The sequence below is a fragment of the Mastigoproctus giganteus genome, chromosome 11, assembly GCF_048544385.1.
Source record: "Mastigoproctus giganteus isolate SK-2022 chromosome 11, ASM4854438v1, whole genome shotgun sequence".
Taxonomy (NCBI): Eukaryota; Metazoa; Arthropoda; class Arachnida; order Uropygi; family Thelyphonidae; genus Mastigoproctus; species Mastigoproctus giganteus.
The window spans coordinates 139804794-139831029 of NC_143585.1; the positions used below are offsets into that span (position 1 = coordinate 139804794).

Consider the following 26236-nt stretch of genomic DNA (forward strand, 5'->3'; position numbering starts at 1 on the left):
TCGTAATTACAGATGATTTAATAGAAAAACTTTTGAGCATAAAGACAAGTAAGGCTCCTGGAGTTGATGGCATATACCTTGTAGATTTGAGGGATAGTGCAAGGGGGTGTACTGAACCACTGAGGTTAATTATGAGGGCATCTTTGGATTCAGGGGAGATTCCTTTGAGTTGGAGAAGTGCCAATCTATCGCCAATCCATAAAAGCGGTTCTAAGAGTGAAGTTGGTAACTACAGACCGCTTAGTCTGACTTCAGTGACAGGAAAAATTTTACAAGCAATGATTAAGAGTGCAATCCAGTTATTTTTAGATAGATATAGCATTCTGAAGGACACAAAATGGCTTTGTTAAGGTTAAATCATGCTTAACTAACTTAGTAGTCTATTTTGACACAGTTACCCACGAGCTGGATTTAGGGAATAATTTCGACAATTTATTTGGATTTTAACAAAGCATTTGACTTGGTACTTCATGAGAGGTAACTGTATAAGCTTGAAAAGGTTGGGATTACTGATAAGATACTAAGATGGATTATTAGGTGGTTGCAGGACAAAAGGCAGAGGGTTGTGATTAAGGGATATTCTTGAGATTGGTGTAAAGTCAGACGTGGAGTCCTTCAAGGATTGTTTCTTGGACCACTGTTGTTTCTCATTTTCATAAATGACAATGATGAAGGGATAGAAAGCATGATGTTAAAATTTGTAGATGTGAAGACTGGCAGATTTGTTAATGATCAGTGCCCAGCAGCGATCCTTCAGGATGACTTGAACAGACCTCAAAGATGGTCAGGGAAGTGGCAGCTATGTTTTATTGTTGTTAAATGCAAGGTCTATTATACTTGAGGAAGGAAATGGGATGCTTTGGTAAAGTTTGGCAAGAGCATTGGAGTGTTTGTGATAAAGGGCAGCTTACACAAAAATTTTTCCCAGATTTAAGAAATGCAGCCGCAATAAAATTCAAATGGTTTGCCCCAAACTTACAAGCTATGTTCTTCTTGACTGGTCATGGTTCGATTAATGCAAAGTTGCATGATTTAGGAATTACTGAAAGATCTAGTTGCCACTGTGGCAAAAGAGAATCATGGGAACATATTATGTACAACTGCGAGGAGTACAGCGATCTACGAATTGAATTGATATTTCGGGTTAGTAATCTCAATCTTATGGCAGAAGGCTGCAAGATAATTCTAGTTGATAAACAGGAGAACTACTTGGCTTTCCAAGTCTTTGCAACTGCAATATTTCTTAGGCGGAAGACTCTTCTACATCTGGAAGCCTTGGATTTGTAATGTGGTATGGTGTATGCCAAATTACCTAAAGTTCTGGGAAATCGTGGAGGCTTGAGTCTGCTATATCCACTGCAACTTCAGCTCCTTGTGCTGGCATTTCTGTTCTTGGCAGCTCCTGGTGCTGCTGGCTTTCCAACAGATGTAGCTCTTTCCAATAAAGTTTGGACTTTGTCTGAAATTTAATTATATGTATATTTATTTTTTATGTAATTTGATTATTTTCAGTTTGTTCATATCAATCTTTTTTGGTCACAGCAGGTTTTTTCCCTCCCTGTACTTGGGCAAACAGGAGAGGGAGTATATAAGAGTACTGCTAAATTATGTGTAACTGACAGCTGGGTTGCCATTGGTTGGCTGGGACCACTTTAAGTAATAAATATCAATATACTTGTGGAATAGCAACTCACAAATAAATTATAAACTTGGTGGGGTTGAATTGAAAACAGTAGAGGAGGAAAGGCTCTATTACAATAAAAGTTACAATAAAGGTCGATATGAAGTTTGCTGGATGGTGTAAACAGGCAGCCAGGAAAGTCCATGGTGTCCTATTGAGGATTTATCAAACATTATACTGTAGAGACAGGGCAGTCACAATCCCACTGTATAAGGCAATTGTAAGATCACATTCAGAATACTGTGTTCAAGTATGGAGACCTCATCTGAAAAAAGAAATTGAGCTTCTTGAAAATGTCCAAAGATGGATGACTTGAATGGTGAGATGGGCAGAAAGACAACTGTATGAGGAAAGACTTTGATTATGTCCGCTACAGAGTTTGGCAACCAGACACCTGAAAGGTGACCTGATTGAGGCTTACAAGGTTCTGAGAAGGAATAGTAAAATGAATGAAAGTTGAATTCTCACTGTTATAAAGACTTCCAGAACTAGTGGTCATAAATTACAGGGCTTGAGGTTTAGATTAGATTGTCTAGAAATCTAAGTGTAGTAAGTAGGTTATCTTTTCCCCACTGGAGAATTACCTGGAGATTGGCATTTAAGGAATTAGTAGAGGCTATTTGAGAAGTTGAGGTTTTTTGTGTAGGGCAAGGTTTTTCAAACTAGAAGGTGGAATGCAGTGGGATGTCACTAGCAAAACTATGGATAGGATTTGCAGTCAATGAAAAAAGTTCATTAACATACAAGAGGAAAAGAGTTCGACAAAGAATTGAATCTTAGGAAACACCAGGATTATCGGAAAAGTTAGAAGACAGAAAGCCATTTACTATCACCCGCAGTGAGCAGCCAGAGCAAAACCTGGATTACCCAGTTACAAAATTACAAAAAACAGTCAACAATCTATAAGATGAAAGTTTATTTAGAAGACTTATGCCAAACGCAATGCCCTTGAAATTTCTAGAGCAACTGCTTGAGTTTCACGAAACTTTAACTTTTCCATTGAATTTGTCCACAGATGGGTTAACCACAGTGGATTGACACTGATGGCATCCATGATGGCAACCATTGATCAAATAGAAGTTTTCAAGATAGGAATTTGCAGTTAATGGTTTTATCTATTACCAGAGAAAGATTAAAGGTAAGGGCAATGAGACAATAACTGGTTGGGAGGTATTTGTTAGTAGAAAGGTGGGATGCTAGTAAATTGGCTTTATCATTAACTGAGGTGTCAATAGAACCATAAGGTTTAATAAGGGTTCAAGTACAAATGGACAAAATTTGTGGACAGTAGCTTTAGCAATAGACCAGAATGCTGGACTACCATTTGGACGAGAACCAAAGTTTTCTACTCTCAGTCTATTTCAAAATCCAGTTTGGACTGATTAATAACCTCTTTACAATTGTGATATGTAACATTCTTATCTTGAACGGCCATAGCACATTTATGGGAAAACCGATTTTAAATAAAAGACAAGATTATAAGGTAGAGAGTAGAATAAAGAATTTCAGCTAAGGTAAAGAAAGCCTGCACGAGAAGCACGCAAAATTTCGATGAAATTTACCTGTAAAAGTACTTTGCCATAATGGCATTTGTATTGTGCTCGCTCGGTAAACAGATGGTGGGTGTTATCGGTCAGGAGTAGAAGTTGAATCCCACGGGAGCTTGAAACCCTCCCAAAGTGTATGTGTGGGGGTAACCTGACCTTTTTTCTTTAGAATCACTAATCGAATTAACTAATTGAATCATGAACAGAGTCATATTGGAAGTTCTAGCATCGCAAAAAATGTTCATAACGAAGTTTCACCGGTAAACTTTTTCAAACTTTGCCGTGCTGCTCGTGAGGGCTTCTCCTTTGCCTTTTTTTTTTCATAACAATTTATCCACTAGCCCACCAGTGATACTAAAGAAAAAAAGTCAAGTTATCCCCTCCACTTCGAGAGAGTTTCAATCTGAGAACAGGACCAGGGTATGTCTGCCACGGGCAAAGGTTGACGACGTTGTAGAGCAGATATCATCTTTTAAGGGCACAAAGGTTGATATTGTTGTACACGTTGGCACTAATCATATTAAGAGTAGGAGACCGGCGGAATTACTTAACAAGTACAAGACAATGCTGAAAAAAAGCCATGAGTTAGGGTTGAATTTGAAAGTGTCTGCAATTCTGACCAGACACGACAGGAGGGAGTATATGATGAGAGCCTTGTTGATCAATTCGGCCCTGGCAAGATTGTGCAAGGCTCAAGGGGTAGAATTTTTTTCAGCCTAGTCTGTACTTGTTAACAGGAGAGACTGCTTCTACAAGGGAGGGATGGGATACACTTAAATAGAAAGGGTGCAAGAATATTTGCTGATGCTATCAAGGCAGTGTTAGGTGGATCGGAAAACTGCTACCTTGAGGGGATTCAAGGACTAATAGATTAACAGTAGCCACTGGCAGAGGGTGAAAGTGATTCTTGCACTGCTTCTATTGGAATGAGCAGCAGCCTGGAAAACAAGATTCAGGGTATTTCAGAGACTGCTGGGAGTCATTGCGGTACAAGTAAACACATGGGTTGTGTTAGGGTAGCTAAGAATAGGACCAGGTGCATGTATACTTGCATGTACACTAATGCTAGTAGTTTCGTAAATAAATTTGATGAATTTGGGGTATTGCTCAGAACATCAAAGGCAGATATTGTTGGGATATCAGAGATGTGGTGTCACACAGATATAAGGAATGCAGAACTGGAATTTGGGGAGTACAATGTGTACAGGAAGGATAGACAAGATAGGAAGGGAGGAGGGGTTATACTATTAAAGAAAAACATAAAATCCAAGGAAGTGAAGCCAGTCGACATCGCTGGACAGTGCAGTGTCAAGTCAGTTTGGTATGACATAAGCATTGGGAGATCAAAATTGAGAGTAGGAGTGTGTTATAGGCCTAATGACTCTGATGAGTATAATAAGGAACTGTACAGGGAAATAGAGTGAGCCAGTAAATCAGAGAATCTTATAATGGGGGATTTTAATTTCCCAGATATTGACTGGAATTTGTGGATTGGTCATTCACACACTAGCAAAGCTTTTGTGGATTTATTGGATGATTGTTTTCTACATCAGCATGTACGGTAGGTAACTAGAGGGAGTAATACTCTTGATCTGGTTATCAGTAGTGATTCTTCATGCATTAAGAATATACAGATAAAGGAACCACTAGGTGGCAGTGATCACAGTGTGCTGAAGTGGGATTTACTCAAAGAGATAAAGGGAAGGGTTTTTGCTTTCTTAAAGGTGACTACGGTGATCTGAGACAGTATTTAAATTCTATACGGTGGGACCAACTGATAATGTTACCAACAGTAAATTCAAAATGGGAAGCATTCAAAGAATTTATCTTGGAAGCTACTAGGCTTTACATACCAACTAAGAAATATTGTTTAAGGTTTAGGGGCAAAATGGATATCAGATGAACTAATGAGACATGTGGCAGAGAAGAAAAATGCATGGGATACATATAAATTAATGGGTGACATGGAAGCCTATGATAGATATAAGCTGGTCTGTAACCAAGTTACAAAGGAGATTAGGCAGGCAAAGGCAGATTATGAGAAATCCTTGGCAAAGGATGCAAAGAAAAACAAAGAGTTCTTTACCTAGGTAAACTCTAGAAGGAAAGGGATGAATCAGATTGGTCCACTGGATATTGATGATTCAACTGTTGATGATCCTGCTCAGATGGCTAACAAACTAAATGAGTATTTTGCATCTACATTCACCCATGAGGAGTTATTCAGGAAGGGGAATGCCAGAGGTGAGTGAAACTCTGGCAGTGAGCTGGATGATTTTGTAATAACTGAGAGGAAAGTGGAGGAGAAATTGTTGAAGATAAACATAAAAAAAGGCACTCGGGGTGGACGAGATCTATCCAGTTATATTAAAGGAGGCAGCAAAGGAAGTAAGCAAACCCTTAGCCATAATTATGAGAGCTTCTTTGGACTCAGGGGAGGTACCCATGGACTGCAGATGTGCAAATTGTTATTGCTATTTTTGGTTTTTAGGAGCATTAGCAACTAAGGCCATATTGCTCCGGGATATGCGGTGGTCATTCCCTGACCTTTCCGCATCCTCCGTATTTGGTGGTGACGGGCTTGAACCCCGGTCTAATCAAGAAGCGTGTGCTACGCACTGCTGCTCCTTCCCACCTGGCTACGGAGGCGCAGATGTGCAAATGTGACCCAAATTCACAAAGGAAGATCAAAGGGCAACACAAGTAATTATAAATCTGTTAGTTTAACTTCTGTTCCAGGAAAATTAATGGATATAATAGTTAAAGAAGCACTGCAGGATCATCTAGACAAGACTTCAGTTATAAATCGGACACAGCATAGTTTTGTTAAGGCAAAGTCTTGCCTGACCAATTTGATTGGATACTATGATGTTGTCACAAAGGAACTGGATGCAGGAAATAATTTTGATATCATATATTTGGATCTTAGAAAGGCTTTTGATACTGTTGCACATGAAAGACTGCTGTACAAATTGGAGCAGTGTGGCAATAGAGGCAAATTGCTGCTATGGATAAAGGGATGGTTGAGTGGGAGAAGACAGAGAGTGGTAATCAATGGACACTGCTCATCATGGACCAATGTTATTAGTGGAGTCCCTCAGGGTTCAGTATTGTTTCCATTGTTGTTTTTTGTATTTATAAATGATATTGATGATGGTATGTCAAGCTTAATGTCCAAGTTTGCAGATGATACGAAGGTTGACAGGGCTGTTAATGACACTAATGACAGTACGCTGCTGCAACAGGATCTTGAAAAGTTGAGCAGATGGGCTGAGAGGTGGAAAATGAAGTTTAACATTCACAAATGTAAAGTACTACATATGGGAAGCAGCAACCCCAGAGTGACGTATCAACTCTGTGGTACTACATTGACAGCGGTAAAGAACGCAAAGGACCTGGGGGTAACTGTGCAGGCAGATATGAAGTTTTCTGAGCAGTGCAGACGGTCTGAAAGAGTAGCTCATAGTGTCTTATCAATGATATACAGGAATTTTTCTAGCAGGGATAGGGAGGTGATTATCCCCTTGTATAAGGCAATGGTCAGGCTACACCTTGAGTACTGTATACAGGTCTGGAGGCCTCATTTTAAGAAGGATGTAGAGCTGTTGGAACGAGTAAAGAGAAGGACAACAAGATTAGTGAATGGAACAAAGGGTTGCTCTTACAAAGAGAGGCTTAAATTTTGCAAATTACAGTGTCTGGAGACTACGCACCTGCAAGGTGATCTGATTGAGGTGTATAAAGCCTTGAATGGTTTGAGCATGCTCAATGCTGATGGCATTCTTCCTTTTGCTCAGAATAATCATTTGAGAGGGCATAAATTCAAATTGAGGAAAGACATATGTAGGATAGATGTGCGGAAGTTTGCCTTTAGCCAACGGGTCGTTGGTCGGTTGGTGGAACAGACTTCCATCCTTAGTTGTGGAAGTTGATGGCCTAAATAAATTTAAGACTGAGCTGGACAGGTACTTGGAATGAATGGAGGGGTGAAATGGGGCATGTTTTTTTTTTTTTTTTTTTTGGCTGATGCTGCATAAGCTTGCTTTCTTGCATCATATGCTTCTACTAATGCTAATGCTAAAAATGCTAATCTCTAATGGGATTCAATTTCTACTCCTGACCAATAACACCCACTGTATGTTTGCTGAGCGAGCAACAATACAAATGCCGTTACAGCAAAGTACTTTTACTGGTAAATTTCATCGAACTTTTGAGTGCTTCTCGTGCAGGCTTTCTTTACCTTCGCCAGAATTTCATCCTACAAGAATAATTTTACTGACATGATCTGAGCAAAAGTTAACATCAGAAGATTTAAAACCGGAAAAGAATAGTAACCTTGGGGTTCATCACATTTTGCATTCTTGTAATGTGAGGCCGAAAATGGCCAAACAATGTGAGACTGAAAATGGCCATGAGAGAAACTAGTATAGCTAGTTTACTAGTATAAGTATTGCCATATAGAGCAAGAAAGCCACAGGCTTTTTCCGCACCAACAAAAAAAAAAAAAAAAAAGGAGAAAAAAAAAAAAAGGCAGACAAGAAAATAAAAATTATGCATTTCTCTCCTCATGTAAAAATCATTCAAAGGTCCACTATTCAGTGGACCTTTGAATGATTTTTTGAATGAATTTTTTCAAGCTGTTGGCCTCAACTACTTGTGGAGGCAACTTGTTCCAGCAGTCAGAAGAACTTGCTGGCTGAAAGAAAACTTCATTCAATCTAGTCTAAACCTCTTCTCCTGGAAGTTGAAGTTATGGCTCCTTGTTCTGGAATTCTGAAATGGTGAAAATTTCACCTTCATTCATTTTACTAATCCCTCTCAGAACCCTAAGAATGATGCGATGCCTGAAATTTGGCAACTTGCTGATTGAGGTCACCAGCTCCAACCAACTTCATTTAAATCCAAACAATGCCTTTTCAATTCTACCGGATGAACAACATGATCCAATGGAATTGCAGAGGCTTTTACAGCAATATAGATGACATCCACGAGATAATTAAGCATCATAAACTAGTTGGCATCTGCTTACAGGAGACAAATTTAACACCTCAGGTATTTTCCTCGATAAAATATTATACTCTCTTTCAACAAAACTGACCTGTTGCAAATCATACTCATGGAGGAGTAACCACAATCACAGATTGATGAGTCCCTTGCAAACCTCTATTGAAGCTGTTGCTTCAATAGTGACTGGTATTACTATGACACTTGTTTCGGTCTACCTGCCACCCAATCATCCTTGTACCATTCATGAACTTGAAGATGTTATTCTGCAGCTGCCAACCCTTTTCTGTTTATTGGGTGATTTTAATGGATACCATCCATTGTGGGGTTCTCCCAATTCAGACAGACACGGACAACTCATTGAAATGCTCATCGACAGAGAAAATTTAGCCATACTAAATACTGGCTCTCCAACTTGCATCCATCTCCCCACAGGAACAACCTCTGCAATAGATCTCTCTCTCTCTCTCTCTCTGCTCTCCTTACTAGTATCCAGTGGACAGCTCTTGACGATCCACTTACTAGTGATCACTATCAATTAATATATACACCCCCAGGGGCTCACATCTGGCAAGTATGGGATTGGCAAACCCAGGGTCCTGAGCTGGATATCTTCTCTTTACTGCTTTCTTGGTGATTCCCTTTTACTTCTCTCTCTCTCTCTCTCTCTCTCTCTCTCTCTCTCTCTCTCTCTCTCTCTCTCTCTCTCTCTCTCTCTCTCTCTCAGGGTAACACGGGAATTTTTTTTTTTTTTTTGGCTGGTGCAGCATAAGCCCCAGGCTTCCTTGCACCTTAAGGTTAATAATATACAAACTTTAAAGAACACATTCCATAACCTTAGAAAATCACATAACATGGAAATTTTCCAAAGCAGACTGGGCAAAGTACACTTCACATGTATCCTTTGAGGATCAGATCATTGAATCTGGTACTACTGATGCAGTCACCGACCACATTATGAAACAAATATTAGCAGCTGGCTCTACTGCCATTCCACGATCACTGAACCGTTAATTTTTGGCGGAACGAGAATTGTAAGAGTGCAAAAAAAAAAAAAAAAATTATAGAATTTATTCTGCAAATGCTCCACCACCAGTAATCTTATAAATTACAAGAGATTTAGAGCCATGCCTTCCAAATTTGGAAGAAAGCTAAAAGAGAGCTCTTGGATTCAATTTGCAACTTCAATTAATAAACATACTGATGTAAGAACAATATGGAGAAAAATAAAGCAACAAAATGGCATATTTCCCCATACCCTCTCCACTTCTCAACTAGAATGGGCAGGAGCTTTCTACTCTTGCAGAGATTGTGAATGCCCTAGAGACTATATTTTCACAATTGTCTACCTCGACTGAACACGTATCATCTCTTGACAAAGTCCTCCAAGATTCAAACAGTTCAGATCCTCATAGTCCTCTTTGAGGGATCTGACAATTATTTATTTACCTTCTCGCTTTTCAACCCACGATTCATCATTGCTGCTAAATTTGCACAGTTTTAACAGCATTCCAGTCTCTCTCCTTCAACAATAACGTTGAACACAATGAACTGCCATACATATCCAAAAATTGTTGCACCCTCCAAACTGTTTTCCATGGAATTGATAAGATCATGGTTTAGTGAAATTCCACTTTGACTGAATTTATTTTAAAAAATTCTGATTATTTAATTAAAATTATTTTTTAATTAATGAAACACATTACCTGCAGATGTGGAAGGTGGTGTGGATGCTGCTTTGTGAATATCGATAGTACCAGGATTCGGACCTGGATCAGATCCTGGAGGGCTATTACTACCTGCTGTGGTATTAGAATTTGTAGGGGGGCTAGGTGTTGATGAACTAAGGTCTGGAAAGGAAGCAAGTTTTCCTGAAAAATGATAATAGTTTAATAGGTTAAGTATATATATATATAATTTAAATAAATATAATTGAATAAATATAATATAAATATTGCATAAATATAACTTAAGTTGATTTTGGGTCCCTGTTCCAATTGTTTTGGAAAGGGAGAATCCTATTTTCCACAAAAGCTCCCTATTTCTGTGGAAACTCTCTCCATGAAAAGTGGGCTCGTATAGAACAGAAATAGAAATAGAGTAAAACCATAAACATGGCATTCAGAATATCAGTATTTTTAGAAATCAAGCTCTTTTTGAAAATTTGGTGAAGGTAAAGAAAGCCAACATGAGAACTATGGCAAACTATGGGAAACTTACCGGACAAACTGGTTTGCCATAACCACAGTTTCTCCCTACGTTCTCGGTAAACAGATGGTGTGTGTGTTAGTAGATAGGTAGGTAGCGGCAGCAGAAGTCAAGAATGATATACTGATTAACATGTAGGCATGACAGACGATGTACTGATTGGTGCGTGAACACAAGCAGGTTAGTGAAAAAAAAGGTTACATTATGTTATGCTAGAGTGTGCACCCTGCCTGAATCTGTGGTACAGATGATAACATCATAGCATTAAGTGATTGACTGACAAAAAGAAAGAATCTTTCTTTCTTTTGCTATTATTTCCTAACCTAACCTTTAAAGTTAGGTAAGGAAATCCTTTCCTCTTATTTCTTAACCTAACATTTAAGGTCAGGTTATGAAATATAGCAAAAAATAAAGAAACCTTGCTAAACCTTCAGAACAGGGTGCACACTCTAGCGTAACATAATGTAACCTTTTTTTTCACTAACCTGCTTGAATCCGTCCTGAATCTGTGGCATAAACTAACCTAACTTTTTTCACTAGCCAAAATTGAGAGTCTATTAAAAACCACACTGAAAACCACCCACACAATTAAAAAATGGGGATAGTCTCGAGTGTGTGAAACAGAAGTGTTTTAATGCTAATGTTAGTGTGCACTCTGTTCCTAACCTAATCTTTAATGTTAGGTTAGAAAACCTAACTTTAAAAACGTACAAAGAAATCAGTAATATGGTTTTTTTTTTAATAGCAAAAACACTCATGAACTCCAATTATCTGCTTTTAATAATGAGAAAAAACCAATCATTACATTGTCTGTCATGCCTACATGTCATCAATATATCGTTCTTGATTTCTACTGCTGCTACTGATAACATACACTGTGTTTACCGAGAATGCAGAGAGTAACTGCGGTGGCAGCAAACCAGTTTGTCCGGTAAGATTCCCATAGTTTGCCGCAGTTCTCATGTTACTTTTCTTTACCTTAGCCAAAAAATTTAATAAAAACAAATATTACTTTGACGTATTAGTCGGGTAGTGACAAATGATACAAAAAAGCAAACTTATACAGCATCAGCCAAAAAGTAAAAAAAAAAAAAAAAAAAAAAACTATCACCTATCCATCCCCTCCAATAGTTTATCTTGTTTTTCCTTCAATTTATTCAAACTATCCACTACCACAACAGTGAATGAAAGCTTGCTTCAACAATCCACCACCCATTGGCTGAAGGCAGATACACATCTATTTTGCAACCATCCTTTCTCAATTTGAATTAATGTCTCCTCATATGTATAGTCTGAAGACGAGGAAGAATCCCATCAGCATTAAATTTTCTCAAGCCATTCAAAGCTTAAAACACTTCAATCAGGTCACCTCGCATGTGACTAGTCTCCAGACACTGCAATTTGCAAAACTGAAGCCTCTCTTGGTAGGAGCATCCCTTTGTTACCCTCATAAGTATCGTTGCCCTCTGTACCCGTTATAGCAGATCTACATCCTTCCTAAAATGAGGCCTCCAAGACCTGTATGCAGTACTCAAGATGTGGCTTGACTATTGCATTATACAATGGGATAATCACCTCCTTAATCCTGCTGCAAAATTCCATTAAAACCTCATGAGCTGTCCATGCAACATGCCTGCAATGCTCAGAGAACTTCATATCTGACTGCACAATCACCCCAGGTCCTTTTCATTGTCCACTATCCTGTATGTAGTACACAGGTGATATGTTACTGTGGGCTTACTGCTACCCATATGCAGTACTTGGCGTTTGTCAATGTTAAACTTCAGTTGCCATTTATCAGCACATATGCCTAATTTTTCCATATCTTGTAGCAGCAGCATACCTCCATTACTGCCATTAACCACCCTACCAACTTTTGTATCATCTGCAAACTTAGACATTAAGCCTGATATGCCTTCATCAAAATCATTAATAAATACAGAAAACAAGAGTGGGCCCAGCATCAAACCCTGTAGAACTTTAACTCTACTAATAACATTAGTCCACGAAGAGCAGTGTCCAGTGATAATCACTCTCTGTCATCTCCCACTCAACCATTGCTATATCCTAGCAGTAATTTGTCCTTAATGCTACACTCCTCCAATTTGTACAGACATCTTATTTTCAACAGTATAAAAAGCTTTCCCAAAATCTAAGTACATGATATCAAAACTATTTTTTTGCATCCAGTTCCTTTGTCACTGCATCACAGTATGCAATCAAATTGGTCAGACAAACTCCTTTTAACTAACACATGATGTTACTGAAGTATCTAGACAGGACTGCACTCCTGTCTAGATGGCTGTGCATCACTTCTTTAATCAGCGACTCCATTATTTTTCTAAGACAAAAGTTAAGCTGTAATTACTCGTGTCCCCCTTTGATCCCTCTCTTTGTGAATTGGGAACACATTTCACTCACCTCGACCAGAAGGGTTGTTTGTGAGAAAAAGATCAAGTGTATTGGCTTCGTGGTTAGGATTGTAGGGGGGAAAGAAAAGGGTATGAAGGGATTTGAACCGAGGAAGAAGAAAACAATTTTTTTACACATCTTCAATCCACAGAGACCCCCGCCCCCCGAATCCAAAGATGCTCTCATAATTATGGCTCCTTGGCTGCCTCCCTTAATATATGTGGATAGATCACATCCATCCCAGGTGTGTATTTTATGTTTAACTTCAACAATTTCTGTTCCAGTTTCCTCTCAGTTATAAAATCATTTATCTCCCTGTTAGTCTGTTAAAAAAAATTCTAGCATCCACTTCCCTAAAAAATCCCTCACATTGAATGTAGATGTAAAATACCCATTCAGTTTGTCAGAAACCTGAGCAGAGCATCAAGAGTTAAACCAGGGATCGGCAAACTTTTTTTGGAAAGGGCCAGATCGTAAAATTTTTAGGTTCGGCGGGCCAGGTAGCAAGCTCGAAGATATTTACATGGGTAATTCTACTCATAGAGCAACAAAAAAAAAAAAAAAACAGGTTCAAAATCTTTTTATTAGGAAGTGATGTTTTACATAATATTTATACACATACACATGCTGACACTTACAAAAAAATGAATAAAATATTTCTATTTATTAATAAACGTATTATAGAACTGGTTAAATTTTGTACTAATGCGATGAATGTAATTATTTTTTCTGAGATAATATTTCATCATACTGGAATTCGAAGTTAGTACTTCCTATCATTAAAGTTGTTTGCAAATGGTCATCCGCATACCTATTCTTGTCAATATCTACAGGATTGAATTGAATGAGTAAATCCTTTAGATCATCTGAATGACTGCTTAGTCCTCTGCAGTTCCATTTTATGATATTGTGCATTATTTTCAATTGACTATGATTTATCTGACTGTTCGAATGTGGGGCATTTTTTCTGGAAGATGGAGCATCCCAGTATTCTGTGTCACTTGCATGAAGTTCTACACTGCTTGACAAAATTAACAGAAAAAAATGTTTTTTGTGAATATTCATGGTTCACAATAAAATTGTGAACCATGTTGTTGAAGGCAAATATTTGATACAATAAGCATCCTGGCATGCAAATTCTGAGTCCCTAACTGGATACTCAGAATCTACATGCGTTTCACAAGCTGCTAAGTGGAATTTTATTTATTTGATTTGCAGTTGTTTTTCTCTAACTTGTTATTTAAATTTAGTAGGGTAGTATTTTTTTGTGATTTTTCTGATTAATTTAGTGTATTTATTCTTTACTTGGCCTTTGTAGTTGTCCACTGTATCAATAGGAATATCCAAATTCTGCCACCATTGTTTTTGTATCGATATAGCAGATACTGGAAGTTTCTAAGTATCTTGTAGCAGTATAATCAGTATCAGAAGAGGATTATAAACTATAATTTATAGTGCTACTTACATGTTTTAATAATTTAACTTTATCACATAGTCCATAATGTACAACATTAATATTTTTAGAGCTTTTAGTATTGGCGATTTGGCATAGATATAATATTGCAAATAGTTCACACGGGAGTTCGAATAACGTAGGTTCGCAACAGACAGTTAAATTTATTATCTGTTATAACTGCTTAGAATTTACAAACGTAGCGTTATAGCGTAATATACATAACTTAAAATTGATAGGAGGTACGGAATTTATATAACATTAACTTGGTAGGAGAAACGAAATACATATACCATAAGCTCAATACTGAAATACATATATAGTGTTATTACTGCATTGGGATATAAGTTTAGTGTAATACTTTGAATTGTATTGAAATTGAATCGAAATCATGCCTCAGAGCAGCAAAGCAAAAGGCTCAAAGTAGTGGGAGTGCCATGGCTTCGGGAAGAACTAAGGGAAGAGTGGCTGTCTTCTGAACATAGCTTTTTGAAATATACTGCTTATTTGATTTTTGTAGAGCTATCAGGAATGGGACATATTGCCAAAGGAGATGTATTTGTGTGCTTGATGTAAGGAGTGTGAAGATGTTAGGTGCCAACAAAGTGTTGTAATGGGCCTTTATGAGAGTTCGAAGAACAGTGTGGATGCCCTCTAAGGATTTAAATTGAGGGGGGCCCATCAATGCCAGTGCTTCCACGTGATCATCAGGCAACAAAATGGCAATCCCCAAGGCAGAATGCACTGGTCCTACAGGACCTAGTTGTTGTCGGCAACTCTCTTGTCTGGGAAATATATTGTGCAAAAAGGATAGGTGGAATAGGACCGAGGTATATCTGCCAGGGGCAAAAGTTGATGATGTTGTAGATCAGATGTCATCTTTTAAGGGCACAAAAGGCGATATTGTTGTACACGTGCACTAATGGCATTAACAATAGGAGATCTGTGGACTTACTTAACAAGTACAGGTCTGAAAAAAAGTTGAGTTAGGGTTAAATTTGAAAGTGTCTGCAATTCTGCCCAGACACAATAGGAGGGAGCACCTGATGAGAGCTTGGTCAATCAATTTAGCCTTGGAGAGGCTTGCTAGGCTCATGGGGTAGAATTTTTCTCAAGGGTGGTCTGTGCTTGTTAACAGGAGAGACTGCTTCTAAAGGGATGGGATACACTTAAATAGAAAGCATGCAAGAATATTTGCTGATACTATCAAGGCAGTGTCAGGTGGGTCAGAAAACTATTAGCTTGTGGGGGAAATACACAGACTAATAGATTAAAAATGGTCACAGATAGAGGTGAAAGTGATTCTTAACACTGCTTCTACTGGAATAAGCATATTTTAAACATATTTTACCTAAACGTTCTCCATATATTTATCTAGGTATGTCTTTTTGCAGTACTCTTCCCCAAAAACTAATAAATATATTTAAAAAACAGTACTGTATATATACACGGGGTCCCTAGTATCCAAGTCTCAAAGTTACAAGGTTGCAAGTTAAGAGGTTACAATATGAAGAATGCAATGAAAATAACCTGGAAGATTTTTGTAAAATTTTTAATATTCTGGACAGTATAAAAATGATTGGAGAAGCTTGAAAAAAATTTTGTGTAGATTAATGAATAGCTCGTGGAAAAAGTTATACCCTGATCCTGTTCATGAATATGAAGAATGCAATGGGATTGGGTTACAATATGAAATTGTAAGGTCTCGCAAAAGAAGTCGGATTCCACGAAGCCTTCGTGGGTAGCACAGTTGGTAGTGTTGCCATCCCCCCCACACCGGGTGGAAAAGATTTCAGTTCGAATCCTGTGAATGACTGGAGAAATTTTTATGGGTCTTTTTCACGTGATTGAGTTAGTCAGTCTCATGCAAGGGCAGAATGGTTTTCTTCTGTAAACTGTGGCTTTTCATCCAGCAAACAGAAAATCAACCTCAGAACACATGCAATTTACAGACAATATACACAAAGCAACATTGCCTTAGTTGCCGATGCTCCTAAAAACCCAACAACAACAACAACAACAGCTTTCAAGGTTGTTGATGGGGATATTACACAATTGCTTGAATCAAGTGGAAAACCACTTACAAATGAGGAGCTAGCAGAATTAGACCAACTACCCACAAAAGAGGAAGCTGAAAATGATGACGTGATGGAATAAACGGATAAAGATTTGAAAATTAAAGAATTAAAGGAAGCCCTTAAGAAGATTGACCAAGCACTTGAAAATTTTTGTGAGAACGACAATCTTCATGATCGCACAGCAAAAGTTAAGCAAGAAGTTAAAGACATAACTAAATGCTACAACACAATTTTATTTGAATAAATACGGCAAAAACAAAAAACAAAAACTTTGGATTTAATCTTTATTCATAAAACTGAAAAATAGTGTAACCTCAATAAACTTTACTTAACCTTACAATGTTCAACATATATTATAATAAAATGGTCTAATAAAAATAATTGTCTCATTTTTCAGTTCCTTCAATCCATTTTTACTATGTACAAGAACATAATACACATTATGAAAATTTGGTCCACGTTTGAAGTGGATTTGTTTTAAGCGGAATTTTTAGGAACCAATTATCCTCAGATAACAAGGACCTCCTGTATTACATTACGGACAAGTGTATATATTGCCACTGCAATGGCACTAGCCCATAAATTCTGTACATCAATGATCATCAACATACTATATAGCTCATATAATATATATTAATATATATAGTATAAATTTTACAGCGTGAAACCTTCCTAATAATGGTAAACAGTCCCATAAAATTCTGCTAAATGTATATGTTTATTTAAAAATTAGCATAAACAATGGCATATTTAAAATTTATTTACCTATAGTTTTAAAAATTTTACAAATAGTAACAAATCTAACTGTGCAAAAAATTTTATTTGAAACATTACCTGTTGAGCGAATGATAGCTACTGGTCGAGCCATAGGGGCTGGTGGCGGTGGAGGGAGCATAGGGCTAGTATAAAAATGAGGAAGTTTTGTTGGACTTCTAACACCTGATTCTGCACTGGACTGTAAAGTACACAATTTCCTAAATAATTCTTATACACTTAACATTTATATCTTAATTTTAAAACAAATTGAAAAAAAAAAAAAAAAAAAATGCAGGTATATCTGAAACAGGTGTACAAACTAATTGTGAAAATGTCTAATGCTACCTTAAGATAAAATTCCACATACAGGGCAGGCAATAACACAATCCCATTACGGAAAGAGCTACCCTTTCATGCCAAGAGTTACATGCCTATTTTTTCTTTATGTACTTTGTTTACTATTCATACAATGTAAAACAAAAATTAATAACATGCATGCTAAACTAAGCCAAAATAAAATACGGTGGAGCTTGGTTAATTTGAAATGTTGATTATTTCATGGAGAATATTGTTATGATGATCATTAACACACTATATTTTAGTGATTGTCACAACAGTATTCTTTGGAGTTGAATGTGCTACTGGTAAACATGTCTAAACATAGTATGTATACAAGCCAAACATTCGCCAAAAAAAAGATGCGATTAACAAAGTAGAAAAAAAGAATAAAGAGGAAGTCTGACATTGCAAAATAATCTGGAATTCTGCCAAACATGCTGTCCATTTATCTTAAAAATAAAGAGAAGACAGTAATGGAATTCATAGGATGGACAAAGGAAGCGACCGCGAGGGCCAATCTTTCTCAAGTTGATGTATTAAGTGGTTTAAGCAGATACATGGCAAAAACATTCCATTGAGTGCGTCAATAATAAGGGCAAAAGCAGAGGATTTTGCTAAAAAGTTGGGGTTAGTAATTTTAAAGTAAGTTTGGGATGGCTGTCAGGATTTAAAGAAAGGAACAACATTACATTTATACAAGCGGATGAAGAAGCAGCAAATGATTGAATTAACAGTCTTCCATATAAACTAATGAAGGATGAACCAAGAGATATTTTTAACATTGACAAAACTTGTTTTATTTTTCAAGTACATGGATTTTCAAGTACAATGATCACCTTTAAAACATTTTGTTTTAAAGGTGATCATTGCAGCAATGAAAAAAATAGTAAAGAAAGAGTGACAATTCTGGCTGGAATGAAGATGGATGGCAAAGAAAAACTGCCACTTTCAAGTGGTAGATTCTTGAGATTGCTGGGATGAAATTTTTGTTGATTGATCCCTTTGTGCTTTGATCCCATCTCTGCTGCCAGGTCCTTTGGAGGTGAAGGGTGAGTCAGATTTTTTTTCACTCTAGCATTGTTTGTGGCGTCAGTAGTGGACTTAATACAGGTCAGGGATCTACCCTTGGAGAGAGTGACAGTAATCCACTCATGAAGATCTCAAGGTCCAGACCGGCAAGCACCTGTAAAGCATGCGTGCTGACTGTGTGGCAAGCTCTAGTGATAGATAGTAGGATGGTATCCTGGATTGTTTCTAATTTTCATTTATATACTGCACTTATTGCTTTAGGAAACAGGCCCCTGCAGATGATGATTGGTACAAAGACTGCTTTGTAATAGAGGAATAATGTTCACCATTTCAAGCCCCAGTCTTACTGAGAAACTTTGTTAACCATTGTGCTATAGTTCCTTCCTTTTTTATGAAGATGGACCAGGTTGGTTGGTTGGTTCTTGAGTTTTATTGGCGCATTAGCAGCTAAGGCTATAATGCGCCACAACCAGGTGATATATAAAAATTTTTGTTTCACTGACCTAATTACTTAGGTCACCATGTCAAAATATAAAATAACAAAGGTATAGAATGCAAAAAGATAAATCAATAAAGAAATAACAATAACAAGTAAATATTAAATATAAGTAAAAACCTTTATTGATTTATAAAAGCTAAAAATAGCAGACACATGATCATTGTCAGATAAAATCTGACTGAGTGTATACGGCTCAGTCAGATAATTAAAAGCGGTAAAACAGATATTGCTAAAATCTGGACAGTCAACTAAAATGTGTCTGATTGTTAAAATTGTGCCACAGGACTCACACATAGGAGGGTCAACAGCCCTCAGAAGATGGACCAGGTGTGGGGTGAAAGATAGGTTTTTGTCTAATATTACTCCGAGGTATTTCAGCTGTGTAGACAGTTTTATGGTTTTGCAATGTTCCCTTTAGTAGAATGGAGTTAGTCTTCTCTGGTGAAATCTGCAGGTGTGCTGCTCTGCCCAGAGCTGGAGAGTAGTGAAGGCTCCGTTCGCTGCATCCTCTAGTTGCCTACGGGAGTCAGCCACCAGGGTGACAATCAGATCATCCACATACACCTGAGCAGAGACATCCCACGTCACAGGTGGGTATGCAAGAATTTGTCTAAGAGGATGTTCCAGAACAGGGGTCCCAGGGCTCTGCCCTGGGAACACCCCCCTGTGCACTTGTCTGGAAACCTGGCAGTATGGTGAATTGATGGTTACCTTCCTCTGTGAGAGGCAATCCTTGATGCAGCAAAATAAGTTGTATGGTAGATTGGCTACCCTGAGGAAGCTTGGCCACCAAAGTGAGTCAAACACCCCCAAACAAAGTCAATAGAAATTACCAGGAAGTATTCCTTGCAGCAATAATGATAGCTTCTAGGGCATCCACAACGAAGTAGCCTTTTTTGAGCCATACTGATTCGATGACTAAGTTTGCATTGGTATAGTGCTGGCTGATTCTAAGGTGGAGAAAATGCTAAAATAGTTTATTTAATACAAAAAGTAGGGCTACAGGCTGGTATGAGTCTGACTGTTCTTGTGGTTCAGTGCAGTACCATACAGTTGTACGTTTCTCTGAGGTTACTGCAATATGCAGTGCTTTGCATTTGTCAATGTTAAACTTCAGTTGCCACTTCTCAGCCCATCTGCCCAAATTTTCTAGATCCTGTTGCAGTAGCATATGGTCATTACTATCATTAACAACCCTACCAACCTTTGTATCATCTGGAAACATGGACATGAAGCCTAATATACCTTCATCAATATCATTGATAAATATACAAAACAACAATGGGCCCAACACCAAAATCTTGGGGGATTCCACTAATAACATTAGTCCATGAAGAACAGCATCCATTGATTGCCACTCTCTGTCTTCTCCCACTTAACTATCCTTTTAACTATTGTAGCAACTTGCTGTTAATGCCATACTGCTCCAATTTGTACAGTAGTCTTCCATGTACAACAGTATCAAAAGTTTTCCTGAAATCCAAATATATGACATTAAAATTATATTTTGCATCCAGTTCCTTTGTGACAGCATCATAGTATCCAATCAAATTGGTCTGACAAGACTTCCCTGCAAATCCATGCTGTGTCTGAATTATTATATTACTGCAGTGTTGTCTAGATGATCTGGAAATGCTTCTTTATCCAGTGACTCCATTATTTTTCCCAGGAACAATAGAATGACTCTGCTGGACTGTTTGTGCATATGTGCATTTTGGTATAAACTGCATGATGTGTGTTTTGCTTCCTGATATGTAACTCTGTTTTCTGTATTTTACCTTTTTTTTCCCCCCCCATTTTCCACATTTCACAATTTTTTGAATATGCAGAATGATTACGGCATATGCCTAGCATATTTTTTGAATATGCCAGCTTACACTTACAATTGCATCAGGTAAAAGAGGCTACATTATAGTCAGCTTATTCTGTTGAACCACAATTTGGTCATATCGTAGCGCCACAGCATGATGCCTGGGAATGTCCATATTTCTGACACTTATAGCACCTAATGGGGTTTGGTATATATGGACATATGTGACAATTTAAATATTCTGCTTTAATCATTGTTGGTAAATTTGGGGTACCGAAAGTAAGTATTATGTTCCGTATAGGCATTAATATTCTTTTTGCTTGTATGACTCTTTGGTCTGCCAACTCTTGCACGATTTCTTCCTCTGATTTGTTCATGAGGACCCACTCTGCTATAACTCCTTTGGAGGTATTCTGAGTGGCATGGGGTGTTATTTTCACAGGAATTTCACCAAATGTGGTTAGCTTCATTAATGTTTCTAATTAGTTTGGTTTCACTGTTTCTACCAGTTGATCTGCAGACTCTGAATGTTTTACAATCTTCGGTGATCCTTCAGCATTTTCCAAGCATTCATTTCTGGGTTAGAAATGGGGATAATTTGCTCGCATGAAAATCTGACAGTGAATGAATAAGGATAAAGGCTGGGCAATCTTGTTGACATGGATCTCTTCTTTTGTCTTTTATTTTGATAAAAGTCATGATCAGTCTGTATCGGTGGATGATCTCAATGGATCAAGTGGAGGAAGGTTCTTTGTCCATTTTATACTCCTTTTGGCTGTGAGGGTTGGATTCTGCCACTCAGGTTACTGGCCCTGGCATGGGAGGGGGCAGGAGTAATGCCATGAGTGGCCAAGTGATTGTTAGTAGTAACTCTAATAAAAAATAAATGGAAAGTTGTCTTTTCTTTCCTGACTTAACTTAGCATTAGTAGAGGAACACGATGCAAGAAAGCAAGCTTATACAGCATCAGCCAAAAAAACCCCATTCCCATTTCACCGATCCATTCATTCCACATGTTTGTCTAGTTCTGCCTTGAATTTATTTAAGCTATCAACTTCCACAACAACAGATGGAAGTTTGTTCCAGCAATCAACTACCTGCTGGCTAAATGCAAACTTCCACACACCTATTCTACAACTGTCTTTCCTCAGTTTGAATCTATACCCCCTCAGGTTTGTAATCTGAGCAAGAGGAAGAATCCCATTAGTATTAAGCCTGCTCAATACATTCAAGGCCACATTAATCATATCGCCTCGCAGTTGCCAAGTCTTCAGAAGCTGAAATTTGCAGACTTAAGCCTTTCTTCATAACAGCACCCCTTTGTCCCTTTCATCAGTCTTGCTGCCCTTTTCTGTACTGTTCTAGCAACTGTACATCCTTCCTAAAATGAGGCTTCCAGATCTGTATACAGTACTCAAGGTGTAGCCTGACCATTGCCTTATACAAGGGGATATATCCCTGCATGCAAAATTCTGTATATCACTGACAAGATCCCATGACTTACTCTGGCAGCCTGTCTGCACTGCTCAGAAAACTTTATATCTGACTGCACAATTACCCAAAGGTCTCTTTCATCCTCCACTGCCCTGAGTGTTACAACACATGGTACACTTGTCTGGGGTTACTGCTACCTATATGCAGTATTTTGTATTTGTCAATGTTAAATTTCAGTTGCCACTTCTCAGCCCATCTACCCAACTTTTCCAAATCCTGTTGCAGCAGCATACTGTCATTACTGTTATTAATAACCCTGCCAACCTTTGTATCATCTGCAAACTTTGGCATTAAGCTTGATATACCTTCATCAATATCATTGATAAATATACAAAACAACAATGGGCCCAACACCGAACCCTGAGGGACACCACGAATAACATTAGTCCACGTAGAGCAGTACCCATTGACCACCACTCTCTATGTTCTCCCATTCAACCATCCTTTTATCCATTGTAGCAACTTGCCCTTAATGCCATACTGCTCCAACTTGTACAGTAGTCTTCCATGTGCAACAGTATCAAAAACTTTCCTGAAATCCAAGTATATGATATCAAAATTAATTTTTGCATCCAGTTCCTTTGTGACCACATCATATTATACATTTAAATTGGCCAGACAAGACTTCCCCTTAACAAACTCATGCTGTGTCTGAATTATTTCTGCAGTATTGTCTAAATCAGCAGTTCTCAACCGGTGGTTCGCAAACCCCTGGGGGTTCACACTAAAAATTTAAAAGTGAATTAAAATTAAATAAAAAGTAAAGAATTGCCAAAGAAACCATACATCCGACAATTCCTTATAATTAGTTTACTATCTTATAGTATATCATGTTAAATAAATATGTTTTCCATACTAAATTTTTTTTTTCATTCTCAAGGACTATTGTTATGTATGTTGTTGTTGCTGTTGGGTTTGTTGGTGCATCAGCAACAATGGCTATAATGCACATATTTCTGGCTAGTATATTTTTCTTGTTTGTTTTGACTCTGATATAAAAGTTCAGACAAGGTGATATTTATCAATCAATTTTAGAAAAACAAAAATGTCATCCATATCCTGACGATCTCCTAGAACATTCTGTAGTGCTAATTGATTGCGATTTTTTAAATGTGAAGAGAAAGCAGTTTTTCGTTTTCTTAGATATAGTGGGCATTCAATGAAGATATGCTTTACAGTAAGTGGGCATGAACAGTTACTGCATTGTGGGGAGTCTTATATATAACTGTGAGTTATATATAAGGTGTGAGTGAGGTATGTATGACCTATGCGCAGTCATGCTAGTACAGTTTCTTCTTTTCTATTTCCTCTTAGGCTGGACTGCCACTGTTTGGGTTCTCTCTTTATTTCAAAAAGTATTATTTATTTCTTTTTCTCATATACTGTTCTTTAGAGGTCTGTTGTATAATGGATTTATAGTCAACATATGGTGTCCTGAAACTGGGGGAGATCAGATTTGGAGAATTTTTAGCAGCTAAATCTGCCTATTCATTTCCTGGGATTCCAGAGTGTCCAGAAATCCAACAAAAAATTGTGTGGTGGCCACGTGTATGAATTTCCATTAACTGAGACCAGATTTTCTGTATCAGAGGATGATTGCTGGAGCATTTACATTGTATACAATTCACAGCACTTAGCGAATCGGTATATATGATGGATTGAACACATAAGACTTCTTTTATGTTCTCGAGGGCTAATAGGATACCATATAACTCTGTGGTATAGTACTAAGGGGAGCTTATTGGCAATGATAGCATCCGGCAAAACTACGGCTGTACCAACTTTATTGGCAGTCTTGGATCCATCTGTATATAGCTGTACGTAACTTCTAAACTGATTGGTGTGGGCCAGATGTAATTGTTTAATGTTAGTATCTGGAAGATTATTCTTCCCCCATTTCTGAAAATATCTGTCAATGTATATTGTGGGTATTTGGCCATGACTGGATTTCCATGCTAGTATCCTGCAGTATGTTATTCATGTTGGTTTTTAGAGCTTGAAGCCTAATGCCAGATGGTTTGTTGAGACGTGATTTAGTTTGATAGAGGTTTTCCCATTTTGGTCTGGAGAGATATTGCCATATTGGGTGATGTGAAAGGCTGTTGATATTAGTGGCATATTTTAGGAAAAGAATTTGTTGTTGAAGGTGTAGCGGTGGTTCATGGGCTTCCATATACAGACTTACAATTGGAGATGTACAAAAGGCCCCCAGTGCAACTGTGATGAATGGGATCAAGCCATTTCAGTACACTTGGCCTGGCTGAGGTATATGCAGGAGGTGCATAGTCTAAGCGGGATCTAATTAATGAGCGATATAAATGTAGCAACATGTAATGTTCTGCACCCCATGACATAGAGGAGATTACTCTGAGAATATTTAGTTTCTTAAGACAGCTGGTACGAATATATTTTCTGAAATGTGATACAACGTGAGTCTAACTGAAGGTCTGGATCAGGATGCAATGTACGTTTATGACAGAAGTGTATTGCAGTTGTTTTGGATTTAGAAATTCTGTAACCATTGTTTTTGGCCCAAGAGACTATTCTATTAATGGCGCCTTGTAGTTGTCTCTTAACAAGTCGCATATTTTGAGAATGACATGAGATGTCACCATACAGGTCGTCAGCATACAGGTATACAACTGTGTTAGGTACACGCTTGGTTATAGAATCAAAAGTGTTGTGCTGAGCACTGATCCCTGGGGAACTCCCTCTTCTTGTACGTATGTTTCAGAAAGTGACAATTGGAAGTGGACCTGGAAGGATCTGCTGGATAGAAAATTCTGAATATATTTTGGGAGACGACCCCGAAGACCAGATTTACGTAAGTCGCTAAGAATCCCATAACGCCAAGTTGTATCAAATGCTTTTTCGATGTCAATGCATATCATAACAAAGTGCTCATTTCTTAGAAAGGTGTTCCGAATATTTGCTTCCACTTTGATAATGAGATCAAGTGTCGATCTACTTCTCCGAAAACCATACTGGCTTGGACTTAGAATGTTTTGAGTCTCAAAATACCATGTTAGTCAGGCGTTAACTATTTTTTTCCATTGTTTTACTCAAGCAACTTGTTAGGGAGATAGGCTGATAGTTTGTTGGATCTGTGTGGTCTTTTCCTGGTTTCGGGAAGGCTAGCACATAAGAATGGCACCAGCTGGTTGGGTAATATTCCTCTAAGAAAATTCTATTATAGAGTCGTAAGAGGACACTTTATGATCTTTCACTTAAATGGGAAATCATTGTATAATAAATTCCATCAGGACCGGGAGCACTGTTTTTCACTTTTGTGAGCGCATTAAGCAGTTTAGTCATGGTCAGTGTCAGACTGTATAAATATTGGAGAGCGGTATTAAAATTCAGTTTGTACTTTTCTGTACTGCATTTTAGCGACTGAAAGGCTGGTTCATAGGCAGAAACAACTGAGAGTGTTTCAAAAGATGAGCCCAAAGCATTAACAATTTCCACAGGTTCAGAAATTTCCTTTCCTTTTGGAAATAGAATCGGAGAAGTAGCAAGTGAGTATTTGCAATTAATATGTTTGATTTTTTTCCAGACTGTAGCAGTATCTGTGAATCTGCTTATGGTGGCAGCATAGCGTGGCCATGCTTCTTTTTTTTACTCATTTGTCTGAGTCATAACGAACCTTAGCCCTTTCTCTCTTAAACTGTAGGAGGTTAGCTGTGGTTGGATGTTTTCTAAACTGATTCCAGTATTTATTCCCTTCTCTTTTGGCAATGCTACATACTTCATTCCACCACATTTTTGGATGGAGTCGGATTTTAAATGATGATTTCGGGATAGCAGATTCAGCTGCTCTCATTATTTGTTGTGTAATCTAGCTTACTGCAGAATCAATCTTGTCAGTAGCAATGATAGTGGAATCTAAATGAGCTATTTCTTGATATTTAGTCCAGTTGGCCTTG

The 26236-nt window shown here is 37.8% G+C and overlaps 1 protein-coding gene across 12 annotated transcripts in view; it reads right to left on the reverse strand.

Annotated features, from left to right (window-relative positions):
- Positions 1-26236, reverse strand: part of LOC150078475 (nuclear factor 1 X-type-like) — a 798656-nt gene that overhangs the window by 95521 nt on the left and 676899 nt on the right. For all 12 annotated transcript variants that reach the window (XM_090384797.1, XM_090384789.1, XM_090384790.1 and 9 more), the window contains 2 exons: positions 17218-17338; positions 9939-10103 (listed from right to left, as the gene is read on the reverse strand). In XM_090384797.1, coding sequence (XP_090240923.1) covers positions 9939-10103; positions 17218-17338 — 286 coding nt within the window. The remainder of the gene's footprint in view (positions 1-9938; positions 10104-17217; positions 17339-26236) is intronic.